Source organism: Pogona vitticeps, chromosome 2, assembly GCF_051106095.1.
Source record: "Pogona vitticeps strain Pit_001003342236 chromosome 2, PviZW2.1, whole genome shotgun sequence".
Lineage (NCBI taxonomy): Eukaryota > Metazoa > Chordata > Lepidosauria > Squamata > Agamidae > Pogona > Pogona vitticeps.
In genome coordinates, this window is record NC_135784.1 from 29,996,071 (window position 1) to 30,015,183 (window position 19,113).

At 41.8% G+C, this 19,113-nt stretch overlaps 1 protein-coding gene across 2 annotated transcripts; it reads right to left on the reverse strand.

Annotated features, from left to right (window-relative positions):
* Nucleotides 1–784: 784 nt before the first annotated feature.
* On the reverse strand, nucleotides 785–18,645 carry LOC110091635 (C-type lectin domain family 2 member D). Of its 2 annotated transcripts, none has more exons than XM_020815812.3 (7): nucleotides 18,502–18,645; nucleotides 17,331–17,423; nucleotides 12,584–12,627; nucleotides 8,520–8,612; nucleotides 6,055–6,239; nucleotides 3,921–4,024; nucleotides 785–3,349 (listed from the first exon to the last, which is right to left on the reverse strand). In XM_020815812.3, the coding sequence occupies exons 3-7, from the start codon at nucleotides 12,600–12,602 to the stop codon at nucleotides 3,196–3,198; spliced, it is 555 nt and encodes a 184-aa protein (XP_020671471.3). In that variant the 5' UTR covers nucleotides 12,603–12,627; nucleotides 17,331–17,423; nucleotides 18,502–18,645; the 3' UTR covers nucleotides 785–3,195. The 2 variants fall into 2 exon arrangements, with proteins under 2 accessions (XP_020671471.3, XP_078244835.1); XM_078388709.1 differs by having other exon boundaries at nucleotides 17,331–17,426; nucleotides 18,502–18,561.
* Nucleotides 18,646–19,113: the final 468 nt, after the last annotated feature.

Below are 19,113 nucleotides of genomic sequence, written 5' to 3' on the forward strand. Positions count from 1 at the left end.
GAAGAGGATTGGGCCCAGACTGAGCCTTGTGCTACCTTGCTTGTTACCTCCTCCCAATCTGAGCGCTCCTCCACTCCCTGTGCACACACACATCCCTAGGAGCTGCATGCACCCCTTCTGCAAGGCTGGCCCCATCAGCAGAGTAATCTCTCCCCCTACCCAAGGGCTAATGGGGCTTCCTGGGGCTTCTTGATTCCCATTCTGGCAAGATGCCGTGGTCTTGCCCAGTGTGGCTCAGGGAGACGGAGGGAGGGGAGTGCGTGTGAGAAGGCTGTTCTCTCGGCTGCATCCCCTACCGCGGCACGTCTGGGCAGGGAGCGGAGGAGCGCCAGGCGGGGGGGAGGAGAAGCGCAGAGAGGATGAGGTGACAGCAGCAGCAGCCTCGCCAGGTGACCCACGAAGAATGGGGGGGGGGGAAGAGATACCTAAAAGCAGAAACCCTGGTGGCACCAAACCCCTGAGGGAGAAAACTGCCAGGCAGAGAGAGAGACAGCTCGCCTTCTGGACACGTGGGCGCTTCAGTGGGGGGGAGGTGGGACCCAGCCTCTACGATGCGGGGAGGATGCCCCGCGCTTGCCAAGCAGGTGCCGCCACCGCTCCCGCTCCTTAAACTTTCATATTAAGGCGGGGGCCACAAACTATCATCCCGCGGGCCGCATGTTTGAGACCTCTGATCTAATTACTATAATGGTCACAGCAGCAAGGTTATTATTTGCAAAGAATTGGGAAAGTGATAACCAATTTAACATTGAGGAATAATAGAGAGAAATGTGGGATGTCGCAATTTATTATTATTATTAGTTTTATTTATATGCTGTATTTCTCCCAACAACGGACCCAAAGTGGCTCACAACATTAAAATTCACACAGTTTAAAAACAAAATAAGTTAAATATAAAAGATGAATCAAACAATAAATGATATACAAATAAAAGATTAAAACATGACAACATAAAAAATATTAAAATTATCTGCTAAAATGGGGTTCAGGGATTCAGTTATAATTGTTAAAATTAACGATGAAGTGACTTGTGAAATGAAGTTAAGAAGAGGCTTATGAAAAGCAATGGCTTTAAAAATATGGAATTTATTTCTGGAATACTTTTTTTTGGTATGGGAGGGAGGATACACCGGGAGAAGAATCAATGTGTCTCTGGCAACAAATTGGGCAGAATGAAATGTAAGAATATTAAAAGCAGAACCTAGCCCTGAGGATGAAGATGGCATGGGTGAAGTAATATGTTTAAGATAAATTAATGTAATACATTATAGAAGTGTTTTTGGTTTGGTTTATGTTGTTTTCAATATAATTTTTTAAGAGGAATGAAGCAGAAATTCTGAGGGGGGGAAATAGTAACATGTGAAAATAATAACATGTGATGGGGCTTTGTTTAGTTTCTTTTAATATGGTTTCTTAGCTGTATGTTTTATATAATTGTTGTAAGCCGCCCAGAGACCTTTGGGTAGTGTGGGCAGCATATAAGTTACATAAAAATAAAGAAATTTTGTAAGTCGCCCAGAGTACAGTAGTGGCATGATCACTGAATGGGCGAGATATACATTTAAATAAAAAATAAAATATTAGCAGCTGCACCCTTAACAATCTGAAATTAACTTCATTACCTCAGAAGTACGAAGTGCATTATGTATAACTCAGTTTGACATAAAATTAGTGTGTTTTGCATAACAAAAGTACAGTTTATTCAGACAATTACAACCTGAATGCACTGTTTACATTTTTAATGTTTTATTTTCTTCTGTTTGTCATAAACAGCTGAATTGCAAAAGAAAACCTCTTTGGTTTTGCTGCTTTAGGTAGTCAATGAAACCAAAATAACAATCCATGTTGAGTTAGTCCACTCAGCTAGGATTGTTTTTCTTTGATTACCTGAATAAGTACCATGTTTCTCTTGCTTTGGGTGGGCTTTATGGGAATTAGACTAAAAAACAATAAAAAAACTCATATAAATATTAGTCAAAGTAAACAAAGTAAATTATGTCTCTGGTCCACTGTACCATAATATCAAGCAGACGTAAACCACTCATTCCCAGAAAAAGACCTGAAGAAAAAAACTTTGGGAGGAACTGAATCAATATTCAGTGAATACGTATGATATTTCCCCAGTCTCATTTTCTGAGCGATTGCCATTGGTTTCAGTTTTTACTCTTACAGCTTTTTCCATGTTGGGGGAACAAATATATGAACACATTGTCTGAAACATATCCATCATGCTTTTAAAAAATTGCATAATCATTTTTCTCTAAAAAAAATTTTGGAAAATAAATGAAAAATCTCATGGCCATGTAAAGTTCTCTGGTATTAGTTTTCTAATAGGAATCAAAGAATGTATGGAAAACTCAGAAAAGGAGAACGTTGAATTTCTCCCCTTATATACTAAGGCACATATTTTCACTTCAAGCAAAAATAATTTACAGAGGACTCCTGCTCCAGAATCTCTCAGCCTTGCACTATGATTCACTGAAAATAATCTCTAAACACAAACTGAAGTGTTATTACTGCCACAACAACTACTACTGTTACTCTTATGATTAGGCTACATTATTATCCTTCCTAGCAGGGATGTGGTGGCGCTGCGGGCTAAACCGCAGAAGCCTGTGCTGCAGGGTCAGAAGACCAAGCAATCGTAAGATCGAATCCACGCGACGGAGTGAGTGCCCGTTGTTTGTCCCAGCTCCCGCCAACCTAGCGCTTCGAAAGCATGCAAATGCGAGTAGATAAATAGGGACCACCTCGGTGGGAAGGTAAACAGCGTTCCGTGTCTAAATCACACTGGCCATGTGACCACGGAAAGATTGTCTTCGGACAAACGCTGGCTCTATGGCTTGAAGAGCGGGATGAGCGCCGCCCCCTAGAGTCGGACACGACTGGACAAAAATTGTCAAGGGGAACCTTTACCTTTACCTTTATTATCCTTCCTTCCAAGGAGCTCCTGAAGCATATGGAATATTTTTTACATGGTTGATGGAATGTATGCTCTGACCTGTTCCCATTCTGACAAACTTTAAAAAGGGATGGAGTGGGGGACATATCCTTTATATTCTCGAATGAGGGTAAAAGCAGGAAAAAACAGCAATGGGGCTTAAGCATCTTCTGTTCAGTTATGAAAAAATCTGACAGTCGAAGGCATTCTGTATCTCTGAATATTCAAAGATTTCTTCCTCAGACAAATGTTGATCACAACGTACTCCTTCTGGCTATGGTGTGTTTTTTCCTCCTGGTGCAAGCATCTTCCTGGCTACAGAGGAAGTTATTTGGTGTAGTACACCGGCTACTACTCAGACCTTTGTTATTTATGTAGGCACAGTTGCCTTCTCCTCGGACATCAAACCTGGAACACAAGCATCAATAACAGTGTTTTATTGGCATTCTACTGACTCCTGCAGGGTTAGAGTAAACATAACATATATTTTCTCACATAGTTCCCACCAAAACTGAGAAAGGCAAGAATTCTCCTGTTTAGGGATATCAAATATCATTATTTCTGTCATTGCTACATAGCTATGAAATTGTGATCCCATCCACATTCACACAACAAAGGAAAAATAACTCCGGCCTGCCTGGCAAAAGTAAAGTGAGCTGCTCAGTATACACTGCAGACAGATTTTAGTTGAGAAGAGAATTTGACTCTTTTGAACCATATCCCACCTCTTTTTGAAAATGGTTTGGAATATTGATCTCTAAGCACTCCAATATCAGATGTCCAAACCCTTCTTGAACCATCCCACAGTCTTGCTAGCAGGATGGAAATATGAGATGAAGTTAGTATTTTAATTCTACAAGTGCCCTCCGCAGCCTCCTCTTTTTTGGTCTTTAACAAATTAATTATTTCTCACTACAAACAACGTTCATAATTTAAATTCACAAGCTAAACAGACTAACAAATAATTAAAGTCACTTACTGATTTTCAAACACTGTGCCATTAGGCCATTTCCAAGCCTGGGCTGTTTCTCTTGACAGGCCAATCCAGTAATGAAAGGGACCAGTAAAGTTCACCCAAAAATCCTATGAAAAAGAAAAATCAACTAATTGATGTATTTCATTTCCTTCATCTACTTTTCCACCAAAAATGGTGGCCAAGATAGCTAACAAAAATGAATAAATTAGAAACATCAATTAAAGACATAGCAAAGACAAAAAAAGAAAGAAAAATGCACCATGTTAAGTTTGCAAATATTACATTTATAAAAGCACTAAAATATTGATTGACCAGTATTAAATATGTGAAAGAGTGCAAGACAGAACAATATGTGAAAATACTCAGTACATGGCACTCTAAAGTACTAGATCGTTAGAATAGATAGCACTAGGATACAGCTATCAAAAATTAGTACCCTCCTGGATTTCTTCACAAATATAGAATCATAGAAAAGTGATGTTGGAAGGGGCCTGTAAGGCCATCAAGTCCAACCCCCTGCTCAATGCAGGAATACAATCAAAGCATATCTGCCAGGTGATTATTTAAGTTTTTCTTGAATGCCTCGAGTGTTGGAGCACTCGCCAACTCCCGAGGAAACTGGTTCCACTGTCATACTGCTCTAACAGTTAGGATGTTTTTCCTGATATTCAGCCGAAATCTGGCTTCCCTTAACTTGAGCCCATTGTTGTGTATCCTGCACCCTGGGATGATCGAGAACAGATCCTGTCCCTCCTCTGTATGACAGCCTTTCAAATATTTGAAAAGTGCTATATCACCCCTCAATCATCTTTTCTCAAGGCTAAACATGCCCAATTCTTTTGGCCTTTCCTCATAAGGCTTGGTTACCAGCCCTCAGATCATCCTTGTCGCCCTCCTCTGAACGTCTTCCAATTTGTCAGCATCCTTCTTGAAGTGTGGTGTCCAGAACTGGACACAATACTCAAGGTGAGGCCTAACCAGTGCTGAATAGAGGTGGACTAGCACCTCACTGGATTTGGAGACTATACTTCTATTAATGCAGCCTAAAATAGGATTAGCCTTTTTTGTACTCACATCATACTGGTGGCTCATATTTAGCTTGTGATCTATGACCATTCTAAGATCCTTCTCCCTTGTTGTTTTGCTGAGCCAGGTATCCCCCATCTTGTAACTGTGCAATTGGTTTCTTTTTCCAAGGTGCAGGACTTTGCACTTATCCCTATTGAAGTTCATTCTGTTCCTTTCGGCCCAGTGCTCCATCCTATCAAGGTCATTTTGAGGTTTGTTTCTGTCTTCTAGAGTAATAGCTATTCCGCCCAATTCGGTATCATCTGCAAATTTGACTAGCATTCCCTGCACTCCCTCATCCAAGTTTTTAATAAAAATATTGAACATCCAGCAGAAGTACCCAATTAGAGGTCTAGTAAAGTCCTAACAAAAGAGATTACTATGGAAGCAGACTGCTGCACTGGCAGGTATATGTGAGAAGAAGTCATCAAAACATAAACAATTAATTGCTTTTTTCAGAATTTATAGAAACAAAAGCAATGCAGATTCCCTTAGAACAGTGGTTTTGCAACCTTGGGTCCCCAGATGTTCTTGGACTGTAATTCCCAGAAGCCCTTGCCAGCACAGCTACTGGTGAAGACATCTGGGAGCTGCACTCTAAAAATATCTAGGGACCAACCCAAGGTTGTGATCTACTGCCTTTGAAAATTACAGTGTTTTACTATAAAAAGAAACTAACCTGTTAGCAAACTGCTAATTTATGGGAAGTGTGAGTGAAAGAAGAAACAATGATTGAAATATTGGGTATTCAGGAATTGGAAAAAAAAATCACATAGTTCCCTTAGCAGATCTGCACACATCATTCTTTATTATCTACACACAAGTTTTTCACTCTTTTTTGATGTTTTTCCCACTTCTGAAATGTTGACTGTAACCACCTTGGGGCAGGGACCTAATTACTTTGCAAATGTTCCCATGTGAATTATATCTTCATAACAACAACTACAGTACTGTACTATGAATCTGTTACTATATTCAGGTATGAAATTATAGATGAATTCCTATTTTGTACTTGTTTGTCTCAAATAAGCAACCTCTTGGTCAAGATACATTCATACCTTTTCCTTACCAGTTCTTGCTTGGTATCAATGACAGCTAAGGAAGCACCAGATGAAGAACAGTACTTCTCACTGGCAGTCCAGTTTCTTTCGTCTGCTGATATATAGTAGCATTTTCCTTGGTACCCAACCCAACCATCCGGGCAGCTGGCATCAATAGGTGGAGGACAATGTGGGCAGGGCGCTGGTTTTTTAACTGAAAACCAATTAAAACTGCATGAATTTTAGGAGGTCACAATTTTCCTGGAAGTCTGAGAATACGATTCAGAAAATCATGATGCAAGTGGCTTGCAATTGCTTAACCAGTGGCCCATTTGGCTGGTCTTTTCAGAATAGACATAACCCAATCAAAGGGAGAAAGTTTTAATCCTCTTAATGTCATGGGGAGAAGTACATGTTTACGAACAGAAATTCTTAATTGGGATGTCTGGGGCTAGTGGATACCTTTAATATACAGGTACCCAACCTGGGGGTTGTGATAATCATTTTTAGTTGCAATTATTTGTATATTTATTATACTGAAGTGTTTTTTTTTGGGGGGGAGGTCACCACAGTTTTTAATTGCAATGATATTTATATTTATTATATTAAATATGGTACACACAATACTGTTTGATCTTAATTCTCTGGGCCCACAGATAAATAAATTTAATCTAAACTGGAATTGCCGGCAACCTAGAGTTCTTAGGTAATTTCTTAGGTATAATCCTTTGGGCAGATTTCCCTATTACACGTAGGCACCATTCCCGCCTCCTACTAAAGAGCGGCTCTTGTTTGTTTCTCTCTGCCCCTCTGCATCCAGGAGGAGGGCTGATGTCAGCCCTTTGGACCCGAGTGTGAGCCCAGCACAAAGAGGCCTGAATGAAGCAAGCGTGCAGTGCCCCCGCTTGGGATGCTGACGCCCAGGGTGGTGGGAAGATCGAAGAGTTGTTACTGCCATGGCGGGGGCACCTTTCCCGGCGTCTCCTGCTCTTCTGGGTGTTGCCATGGTGTTGAAGTGAAGGGAGAGGGGACCTGGGCAGGGAGTCACTGGGGAGGAAGGCAAGAGGGGCAAAAAGGTGAGGGAGGAGAACCAGGGAGAGCGGGAAATGGGGGCCATGGGGGAGGCATTTATTTGGGCTTGAGGGGATCTTCCCTGAGGGGATTTTTTTTCCCAAGGGAGGTTTTATCTGGTAGAGGCAGATTTACGGCTCCCCCATAATTATTCATGATTACCTTAATATTTATTTATATATTAGGTCAGGAATCTCCAAACTTTCGACTGTGAGGGCCACACCAGATATTTTCAACATTCTTTTAGGGCCAAAGGAATAGGAACGTGTCCGTGCACACATACGCATGGCTGGCTGCCCACCTGCACAGCACACCCACACTGAAGGGCACAGGCTGGATAAAACAGCAAGGAAGGCCAGATGTGACGTGCGGGCCATAGTTTGGAGACCCCTGTATTATTTATGTATTTATTTATTAGATTTATGCCCTGCCCATCTAGACCAATGGTCTACTCTGGGCGGCATTACAAAATTTAAAAAGCAATGGAACCAATAAACATGCAAGAATCCAAAATTTAAAAATGTAAATATTAAGGTACAGCAGGAGGGAAAGCGTGCCTAAATAGCCATGTCTTAAGTGTACTTCTAAACACACCAGAGAGGGAGCCAGGTGGATCTCCACTGGCAAGTTGTTCCAGAGGCGAGGGGCCACTGCCGAGAAGGCCTGGTTCCTCGTTCTTTTCTTCCAGGCCTCCCTCAGCGTTATAATATTAGGTTAAATATTAGGTTATAATATTTTGAAAAATCTATTTTTAATGTGTTTAGTTTATGCCATAAAATGTCTTTTTATGCATATGTAGAGGGGGTCCCAGATTACTCGGCTATTATGAAAAGGATTGGGAAACTCTGCTTTAGTATCACAGCTGCTACTAAAAATGGTTGCCGTGGATGGGAGGTGCACATTCACAAAATGGTTACCTTGGGAGGCAAAAAGGAGTGCCTCAGATCAAATGTTCATCTTTAGCCACCAGTTATCTATATTTGCTAAGAATGCTTCTGGTTTGGATTAATCTGAGAGGCATTCTGGGTGATAAAGATGGCAGCTGGTGAGAGGCCAGTGCTTTACTCTAAAACAATTTTAGCCAGCCAAAAATAAAATAAACCAGAGGTATCAGCAGGAGGCATGGGGGAACTCGTCCACTGACACCACAATGTTTATCTTTATGGTTGACCACTTTTGCTGGTATCAGCACTATTAAATTCATTTAACTTTGAATGTTTGGATCACATTGTTTCTTTTTCTGTTTTCATATTAAGTTTTTTCCTTTCTGTTTCCCACAACTTTATTTCCTGCCTGATATTTCAATGCTTTGCCTGTTGTCTCTCAAGCATGCATCGTGTCTCGTTATTAGCTTTTATATATTCATTTTAAATTAAATCAAATAATGATGTATGAAATTGATTATAGGTTTCTCGCCACTTACCAGCCACCGCAATTAAAGCAATGGTCAAAACGGTGATAAGAAGAGCAGCTGCTAAGGTGTACTTTTTGTCTGTAATACATTTCGGAATGAAAGCTAGAAAACAGATCAGTACAAAGATGTGAGGAAATGATGCTCACAGGAGGCACAACTACTGCTACTGTTCTAGTAAACATGTCAAAATGTGTTCCTTGAGGGAACCCGATTCAAGTGTTTATTATTACCATGAAACTATGGTATTTAGAAAACAAATGTGTGTTATTATTTCTATCCTTCAAAAAAAGTGTCTAATATAGTTGGGGTTACCCAGTGTTTTTAAAGGTGCATTACAATGGAAAATTTAATGAGGTTACATCAGTACCAATGGCTTTGGATTTTTTTTTACTCTTTAATTTATTTATCAACTAAGAATAAGGTAGAAAATACAAAGGGTAAAAGGAAGTAGGGGGAAAGAAAAAGGGTTAGGGGGTAGGAGAACACAAAGTATACAATCATCCAATCTATTCATCTTATGATAACAAATCAACTTTCCGCTTTAGATTTTTTTAAAGGACTCTGGAATTATAACAAAAGAAGAGCAGGAGGAGCAAATGAATATTGTGGGTGACTTACAGCAAGTTCAGGAGTCGGATGAAGATGAAGGGATAGCGAGATTCGATTGAAGGCGACAAGGACAAAGAAGAACAAGGAGCGAAACCAAAAGAACAGAGGAAGGGCAAAGGAAGACAAAAAGCAAGAGAACACGAGATAACAGTTTTATTGTAAAAATTCATTTGATTCTAAAAGGGGATGTTCTGGTAATTGCATTGTAAAATATAATGGGATAAGATATTAAGGGGTGAATACAGAAAAAAGTGGAAATGGTATATTGTAGTGATATTGGAAGAAGATATGCAAGGGGGTACCCAAGTGATGGTTAATTGTAAGTTTGTAGGACATATAAAAACAGGGGGGAAATTCAGGATGAAAATGATATAAAAGGATTATAAAAGAGGGAAACCGGTAGTAGAAGATTAAATAAGGTTATCACTGAAATATAAAAGGGAGAATTCTGGGAAGAAATATGCTATATACAGTACTTACGTACTTGGTATGAAGACATTTATATTTGAATATTTAAATGTTTAGAATTAATTTTGTATAATACTGTTTATCAGATACATGAATAAAAGTAGTTTTAGTTATGCTTGTGGTAAAAAGGGTTCATATAATATATAGAGTGAGACAGGGAGAGAGCGGTGGCCGGTAGGGCAGGGCTTCTGCATATCCCTTCCAAGGGGTGCGGGCAAGGCAGGGAATGGTGACAGAAGGAGAGGGAGGAATTAGAGGTGGGAGGAACTGGGGAGGCTTAAGTCAAATTACATCCAAGGAAAAATCAAAATAGGTGTCGACGCTTCTCTTAGAACTGCTGAGCTAGAAATGGATTGAGAGTGAGAGAGAAAGAAGATTCAGAATACTTTAATACGTGGAATTTGTTCTATAAGTGGCTAGAAAATCAGAGAAGGGATTAAATCACCAAGATGCGAAAATAGATAATTATAAGCTAACCATGTAACACGATGTTTAACAAGCATGAATTGAATGTAGATATAGTGGAAAACTAATAAAATGTTACATATATATATAAAGAACTGATGAGCTGAAAGGGATCCTCTGGATTATCAAGTCCAGCCCCTGTTGAGAAGGCATACGGGGAATCAAACTCCCAACCACTGGCTCCACAGCCAGATACGTACCTCAGACTGTCGCATTCTGGATTTGTGGGGAAAGGGCTCAGAATTCCAGGCCACATCAATCCAAGCAACAACACCTCTTTTGGATGAGCTTGAAGAGCACAAACTCTTGAGTGCAAGGAGTAAACAAATGTACCCTCATGGCCTGCTTCCCTTGACCCAGCTGCCACTTGCTGCCTGGCATCCCCTCTGTCAAGACTCAGCAGTCCAGAGCCTAAAACATTGCTCGCTGACACTGTCAGAGCGAGCAGCACACATAAAGTCTATTTCCTTCTCTGTCTTGCCACATGTAAAATCCTCCTTAACATTTTGTAATCTATTACAGGGCTGAATTCTTCCCAAAACTTAGGAGAATATTTCAAGTGCCAGCTAAGAAGGTTCCTTATTTGATTACCTCAAGCCTTTCTCTGGCTCAGAGAGCAACCTAGATTAAGGCATTTCTGTTTCCCTCTCAAGACCCACTGCAATCTCTATTACTCCACTATAAGAGCCAACGACTAATAAATTAAACAACAGCCATTTAAGATCTATGTACTTTCCCAGAGGAGAACACACATCATTGTCAAGCTAACCAGCTTTTGTAAAGGCAGTATGTGTGGCCCTATGGATGTTGGCGAGGCTTCAGTGTCCATTTTCACTTGTCTTTGGCTGTGCTGATAGATGAAATCTATTAATATCTGTACAACCATATGTTGGTCCTTCCTGCTTTATAAAATCTCAGAATACTTTTTTTGATTCTGTTGAAGCAACAGTTCCTCTTTATTATTCATGAGAAGCCTTCAGTTAGTATTCCCTTCAAAGTCCTGGTAAGTTCTGCCTTGTTCTAACCAAGGTATAGCCAACTCTAGCGTAGGGTTCTTCCAAATGGTTGTTGGCCCATGCTGTCAGCCCCTTTCTTAATGCATGGGGACTGAATGTAAAGGTTGCTTTTCGATCCACATCCAAATGCCACCAAGTTTAATAAGTGGTAAAGTCAATGGGTTCTACAGTTTGCAAAATGTTCCACATGTGCAACCAGCAAAAGGTAACTCTAGGAAGGTCAATGCCGAGGTACTACTCTGCCTGTATAACTGCTACCCATGTTAATTTGATATCTTCCTCTCTCTCTCTCTCTCTCCATCTATTTATGTTTCTCTCTATGTAAGGTTCAAAACAGTGGCTGCTGGTATCCCCTCACCCATGCTCACTTTTTATGTCAAATGCAACTGAAAGCTTAGGTGCCTGGAAAGAAGAAAGAGCTTTTAGACCTTCTGAGATTGCCCAACCCATCTTAAAGTGTCTAACTATCTTCATGCCACATTATCGTTTGTTTAGTCGTTTAGTCATGCCCGACTCTTCGTGACCCCATGGACCAGAGCACGCCAGGCCCTCCTATCTTCCACTGCTTCCTGTAGTTGTGTCAATTTCATGTTGGTTGCTTCGCAGACACTGTCCAACCATCTCATCCTCTGTCGTCCCCTTCTCCGCTTTCCTTCACACTTTCCTAACATCAAGGTCTTTTCCAAGGAGTCTTCTCTTCTCATGATATGGCCAAAGTACTGGAGCCTCAGCTTCAGGATCTGTCCTTCCAGTGAGCACTCGGGGTTGATTTCCTTTAGAATGGGATAGGTTTGTTCTCCTTGCAGTCCAGGGGACTCTCAAGAGCCTCCTCCAGCACAATTCAAAGACATCAATTCTTCGGCGGTCAGCTTTCTTTATGGTCCAGCTCTCACTACCATACATCACGACAGGAAAAACCATAGCTTTGACTAGTCGGACTTTTGTTGGCAAGGTGATGTCTCTGCTTTTTAAGATGCTGCTGGAAGTTTGTCATCGCTTTCCTCCCAAGAAGCAGGCATCTTTTAATTTCGTGGCTGCTGTCTCCATCTGCAGTGATCATGGAGCCCAAGAAAGTAAAATCTGTCACTGCCTCCATATCTTCCCCTTCAATTTCCCAGGAGGTGATGGTACCAGTGGCCATGATCTTAGTTTTTTTGATGTTGAGTTTCAGGCCGTTTTTTGCACTCTCCTCTTTCACCCTCATTACAAGTTTCTTTAATTCCTCCTCACTTTCTGCCATCAGAGTGGTGTCATCTGCATATCGGAGGTTGTTGATATTTCTTCCGGCAATCTTATTTCCAGTTTGGGATTCCTCTAGTCCAGCCTTCCGCATGATGTATTCTGTATATAAGTTAAATAAGCCAGGGGACAATATACATGCCACATTATAGACCACCAGATATAAGCAATAGCATTTTGAAGCACTAGGTGTCTTTAAACAGATACAGAATATACTGTGACATTTATTCCACAATTCATGAAATGGTACCACCAACCTGCTCCAGTGTGCCTTACCTGCACTGTCTTCTGTCATGTGAACGGCTTCTGGGCTTCAAACTCTATGTAAGTCAACAGGGAAACATATTACTCATTTTCACTTTCATATATCTTCGTAAAAAATCCAATTGGTCCTTAAAACGACCAATCATCACAGCAGTGGCAACTCTTCAAGACCTTTTCCAGCACTGATATTTCAGAAATTTCTACTGGGATTGAACCTGGGATATTCTGCATGCAATACCAGTGTTTCAAACTTGGTGACAAAACAGAGATATTAAAAAGCCAGGAAACTACATCATCATCACCTTGGAAGGATGAAGGCTGTGGCTAGAGTATGTTTATTTAAGCACATAGGTATCCATATTGCAACCTATATTATCAGATATATCTGAATGCCATTTGCTTGCAGCATTTATAATCTTGTTCCTCCCCATTGTTTCATTTTATTCTGACTTTATGTTTACATTTTTGGGTGCTTTCCTTTTTCGAAGTCTGTAGTTCAACTTAAGTTGGAAACTTTAATTAAATCAGCATTTTACATATGTTGTATCTTTGAGAAAGTCAACCGCAGTGATACCACAGGGCCAGAATCCAAAGAGGTTTTATGAATAGGGTTTTAAAAATGTGTGTGTGTGTGTGTGTGTGTGTGTGTGTGTGTGTGTGTGTGTGTGTGTGTGTGTGTGTGTGTGTGTGTGTGTGTGTGTGTGTGTGTGTGTGTGTGTGTGTGTGTGTGTGTGTGTGTGTGTGTGTGTGTGTGTGTGTGTGTGTGTGGTGTGTGTGTGTGAAAAGGGTCAACAGGGAAAAGGGTTGGATTCCACTTCTATGTCCGTAGATACATGTGTTAATAAGAAGCAACAAAAAAACATAAAAAAACCAACAACAGGAAAACAACATTAAAATTAAAATACCAAACCCTTGGCATTCATGCATTAAAAAGTCATGTAATTAAATTACCACTGCACAAGAGCGCAGTGATGATATTGTGCCAGCACAGCAAATCAATATTCCATAAGACAATTCTAAAAATGCGTGTAGCTGAAACAAAACACTATAATTTTGCAACCGGATTTTGGATCACCACACACTGGGCACAGATGTAGATGACAATCAGCCAAGGTCCCCTGTAAGTTGGGTGCTCCTGTGCCTCTGCCTCCCTCTGTGCAGCTGTCTTCCTCTTTTACAGAGTGATTGTGTTAGGTTCCAGTTGCAACAGAACCCTGTTGTGGAGGGGGGGAGTCACGTGCAGGAGCCAAGTTGTGCACATGGAAGAGGCAGAGCCCTGCCCAGCAGAGCTGAAAGTTAGAGGGTACGTTGCAATCAGCTCTTGTATTGTGACACATTTGGGGAAGTCTGGGGAAGGGTCTTTTCAAGTTATGCCTTCTTTTAAAGTAAAGCTATTTTACCCCCTCCAAACACAAGCAACCTTTTTTGTCTGCAGATTTAAAACAGATCAAATAAATTGAAAAGAGCCATCTTGCTTATCTTGAAGGGGACTGGTTGGACCCAGTCACTTTTTTTTAATTTGGAAGGAATTCAGGCTACAGGAGATGAAATACTGATGCTCAAAAAAGGCCTTTCAAAAGGGTAAAAACAGTATCACATTCTTATAAACTGCCCTACCAGCACAAACATTCCAAAATTAGAATCTTTGTTGCAGTTCCTGAGAAAGAAGGCAGATCTGAACTTTTGACCTGATAGTCAGGACTAAACATGGGGACGAATATAAAAACAAATCAGGATATTTGTAAAATACAGTGGTGCCTCGCTTAGCGAGCGCTCCATTTAGCAATGAAATCACTTTGCGATGAAGATTTTGCGATCGCTTTGTGATGTTCCCTATGGGGTATTTTCGCTTCGCGATGACTGGTCATCGCAAAGTGACCATTTTTGCACAGCTGATCGGTGGTTTCAAAATGGCCACCAGGGGAAAAACATGGCCGCCTGCTGTTTTCTGGGACGGATTCCTCGCTTAAGAGGCACCAGAAATGGCTGCACTATGGAGGATCTTCGCTGAACGGTGAGTTTTAAGCCCATAGGAACGCATTAATCGCATTTTAATGCGTTTCTATGGGCTTTTTTATTTCACATTGCGATGTTTTCGTGCAACAGCGATTTTTGTGGAATGAATTGTCGCAATGCGAGGCACTGTGTCCGATTTATCAGATATTTATTGACCCCAACGAATACAAAGCAAGGAATATAACCCTTTTATATTCATCCTTTCATTCCCTATCTGTTAATGCCACCACGAATTAGCTGTTTCTCAGGGGTATATGCAGAGAGGGGTTTTCCCTTCGAGCAGCTTGCTAAAGCATGCCTGAAGATTATCCCACTCCTGGGCCTGGGGTGGTGGTGGCTTGCTTCCACTTTCCTCCTCTTCCTATGCCCATGCGGCACAAGAAGATGAGGGATCGCTTTGATTCCTGCTTAACAAGAGGAGGGGGAAAGGGATCAAAGTGCTGCAACATCACTTTGATCCCTGCTATCCCTCCTCTTGCTGTGCCCCACAGGCAAAAAAAAAAAAAACCTGACCCGATGAATGATAAAGTGATTAGTTGTTCATCGAGTCACTGGGAGAGGGGGACAGTTCATGGTTCATCAAATTTTACAATCCATGATCCAAGACGAAGTGCATTTTGGCGCTTCATCTCTATGTCTAGTCAGGACCAAACTCTCAGGAGGGGAACTTTTAAACTTCTTGGCCAAACAGACATTAAAAGGGACTCTCTTTTTGTTTGTAAACATATTTTAAAATATATTTTAAAAAGAATAAGGAATAAATATTCAGAAACTCAGTTGTTTAAGCTGTGAAGTTACTGGGTTTTTCGTTGTTGGGTTTGTTTTTTTTTTGCTTTGTGGCTGGGGATGGTCTTATCCAATGTTACAGAGCTAACATTGTTGCCTATTCCACCCATTTTGTCACTTTACGAATGTCTGGCAATTAAGGAAAAAAAAAAACCCTCCAAAATGCTATGTACCATGAATTCACTTCTGATGATTGGTGACTGTTTAAATCAGTCTCGTCACACTATGGTTAAACTGCAGCACTGCAGCCAAAACTTTGCTCACGATCTAGAGTTCAATCCCAGGTAGCTGGCTTGAGGTTCATTCAGCCTTCCATCGTTCTGAGGTCAATAAATTGAGTACACAGCTTGCTAGCGGGCCATGTGTAACCTGCATAATTGAAATGTAAGTGCTTTATGGGGCAGTATATATGCAGCACTTTTTTGCTTTAAGTTACTGAATTCCAAAATGTCCTATCATTAACAGCTCTGCTCAGATACTGATTGCGAGAGCATTTCATGTTCGATTGTTCTCTCTTCTACAGCCGTAATTCCTCTATTGAGTCAACCTATTTCATGTTTGGTCTTTCTCTTTTCCTATTGTTCCACCCCATTTTTCCCAGCAATATAGTCTTTTCTGGTTAGTTCTTTATTTTCATTATAAGTGCATGGTAGAATAGCCTCCAGTTTACTCATTTTTCTTCTAGTGAGAGTTCAGGCTTGACATGGCTGAGCACCCACTTTTCTGGCTGTCTTTCATATCAATATGGCTCTCCTCCAATACCAGACCATCTTGGTTGCTACCACTGATGCTACCAACATACAGCCTGCCCTTTGCTATGTAACACTTGGCATCCTTTTTCCTGCTACAATATCGGTCCATTTCCTGGCATTCTGAATCACAGGTACAGAAAGCACAATATCCCACATTCATAAACTGGAAGTTTCTTGAAGAACTCATATATAGATCTTCTTGTTTTTTGAACAGTGCACATTCCATCTCGCCTCCTCTCTATTTGTTCCCAAGTCATCATCTTCAACCAACAGTGCTCTCTTCTGTTGGGTAAACAGACTCCTTTTGTGTTGTAACAGAAAGCAATATGTTGCTGAAGGATTTCCCTTAAAAGGAATTTGTTGTGGCAGCAAATATTCAAATATAGGGAGCAAATGAATGTCATATGACCCCCCCCCCAAAAAAGGAGCTCTGAGTTAGATTTATTGCTTAAAAAAAGACACTAATTTGGTAGTCACCATTGCTACCTGACTGGAATAGGAGGATAAAAAGATTTCAGTTCATCTAAATGAAATATTCCAATTGTAGGACTGTGATGTCATCATAACTGCATGGTATAAATTACTGGCCACCCATGTTATTACTTAGAGTAGTGTTTCCCAACCTTGGGTCCCCCAGATATCATCAGACTGCAACTCCCAGAAATTCTGCCAGCAAGCTAGTGGTGAAATCTTCTGGGAGTTGCAGTTTGATAACAAGGTTTGAGAACCACTGGCCTAATGTGATTGTCCTTTGCCACTAGCTTGATTGGTAAAGTTCTTTTTCCACTTCTGGCATTTGAAGCATGCTCCATCCCCTTCCTGTTTGTTTGTTTGTTTGTTTGTTTGTTTGCTTCCATAGTTTTGCTGTTGATAAACTTCTCTTTCTGACCTTCCTCTTAGGAACAAGAATGGAGACTCAATTCCTCCTTTTTCCTTATTGTAACTACACATGGCAACTGTAAGTAAAGATACATTTTTTCTCCTTTAAATACTTCTAGAATAATTTTATCATGTAAAAAAAAAAAACAGAACAGCTGATGAGATTCAGCTGATCTCTTTATATTTCTGTATTGTTTTTTTTTTTTCCTACCTCATACTCTGCTCACTAAATAGAATAACCAAAATACCCCAATACTGTACTTCCCTCTTGGGCAAATGGATGGGTAAGAGGTGGTATGGGCAGATAACTGGCAGCAACCACCTACCTTTGATCAGTTCCTTGTGGGCATCCTCCTTTGCCTGTTCCCCCTTCAACAGCAGTGGTGGCAGTCCAAACAGAAAAACCCATTGTCTGCTGTCTGCTTAAAAAGTAAAAAAAATTAAAAATTAAAAAAGAGGGAAAAAAGAGAATTTCACTCATTGGAAATACTGGGGAATTTCTTTCCTGCATTTCCAGAAGCTGGCTTAGTATCAGTCAAGGTTGCTTTCAGGGGATTGGAGAGGAGGGGTGGGATGTGCCTGTCTCAGATGGACCCTGTACCCATTATCTAAATGGTCTTGGGTCCACATAAGGGAGGGAACCTGCCCATTACTTCCATACAGGAAGCTCAGCAGGTGTCAGGTGTGCAAGATTTACACTATTGTTTTCTTGAACCGGGAAGTCTGTCCATCACAGCCAGACACAAAAGGCATACACTGAGGATTACATTAGTAGCAGGTAAGAAGTTTTGCCAGCAGCCTCTGTACATAAACTGTCACTCCCAGGCAAGTGAGAAAGCAGTACCATGCACTAGAAAAGACAATAAAGCTAGAAAAAAGCAGAAGACAATAGGGAAAGGAAGACCAGACACGAGAAGGATTAACATAAGAAACCACAGCCTGAGCGGAGATGTGAATGCCCAGACCTTTTGGGAGTCCTTAGTCCATCGAGTTACAGTACTATAAACCAGAACTGACTCCAAGTCACATTATAATAACCTCATTTGAGCAGCATGGAGCCTAGTCACTTTGCGGATACGTCTAGCAACAAACTGTATGTTACTGCAGTTCAAAGAGTGTTATTATCCAAAGACTGTTATTTTTCAAGTTCAAAGACTGCTACTGTATTATTCGAAGCTTATGATCTGCTCTGTCCTGGGTGCGCCCGCAACTCAACGCAGAGGGCTAAGAGCACCCCCACCCCACCGACCCAGGTTGCCAAACTCCATCTCCCACCGGCCCTGAAAGCATCATGGATGTTGCGCTCTTAATACCATCTGGATGGAAAGCTAAACTTCGCCGATCCCCTCCCACAGCCTCCTCTGGCTCAATATCATGCCCAACTCGCAGGCAGGGGGACAGCGAGGGGCCCATAGAAATGGCCCCAAACCCAAAGAAGCCCCGTCCCTGGAACTTCGTCCCCCCCCGTTCCCCCAAGCAGGCGCCCCCAAATCATACCGTGCCCATCCTAGTCTCGGGAGCTCCCTCCCTTGCTCCTCGGAGCGCTCAGGCAAAAGAGACAGCTGCGAGACGTAAGGGGTGGGGAGGCTCTGAATGTATCAGCCAGGGAGGGGGCTCCGGGTCTGAACGCCCTGGGCACAACCACACACCCGCCCGCCTACCCACAAGAGCCCCGCCAGGAGGCTCCAAGCCAACCCCATTGCACAGCAAACCAAGCGAAGGGCGCTGCCCTCGGAAGCAAAACACGGGCGCGCCGCGCGCAAGGAGAGCTGAAAAACCCACCTGAGTGGACGCGGATTGCGCGCCCCCGCCGCCCCGTCAGCGCTTGTGGAAAAAGGGCCTCGGAGACGGCTCGCTCAGAGGGTCGCCCGAAGTCGAAGCTCGGGGGGGGGGACTGGAGGGAACTTAACGGCAACCTAGAGACGGCGGCGGGGGCGACGAAGATGCTGAAGATGATTTACTGCTTTCTCTTTCCGGGAGGCCTGTTCGGGTGGGAGGGTGCGTTAAGGCTGTGTGCGGTGCTTCTGGCCCATTTATTAAAGACCTTTGGTCTCTTTTAAGGAGGGCTTGTCTCATTTTAATGTATCCTTTTCGGTCTTTTTCTTGGGG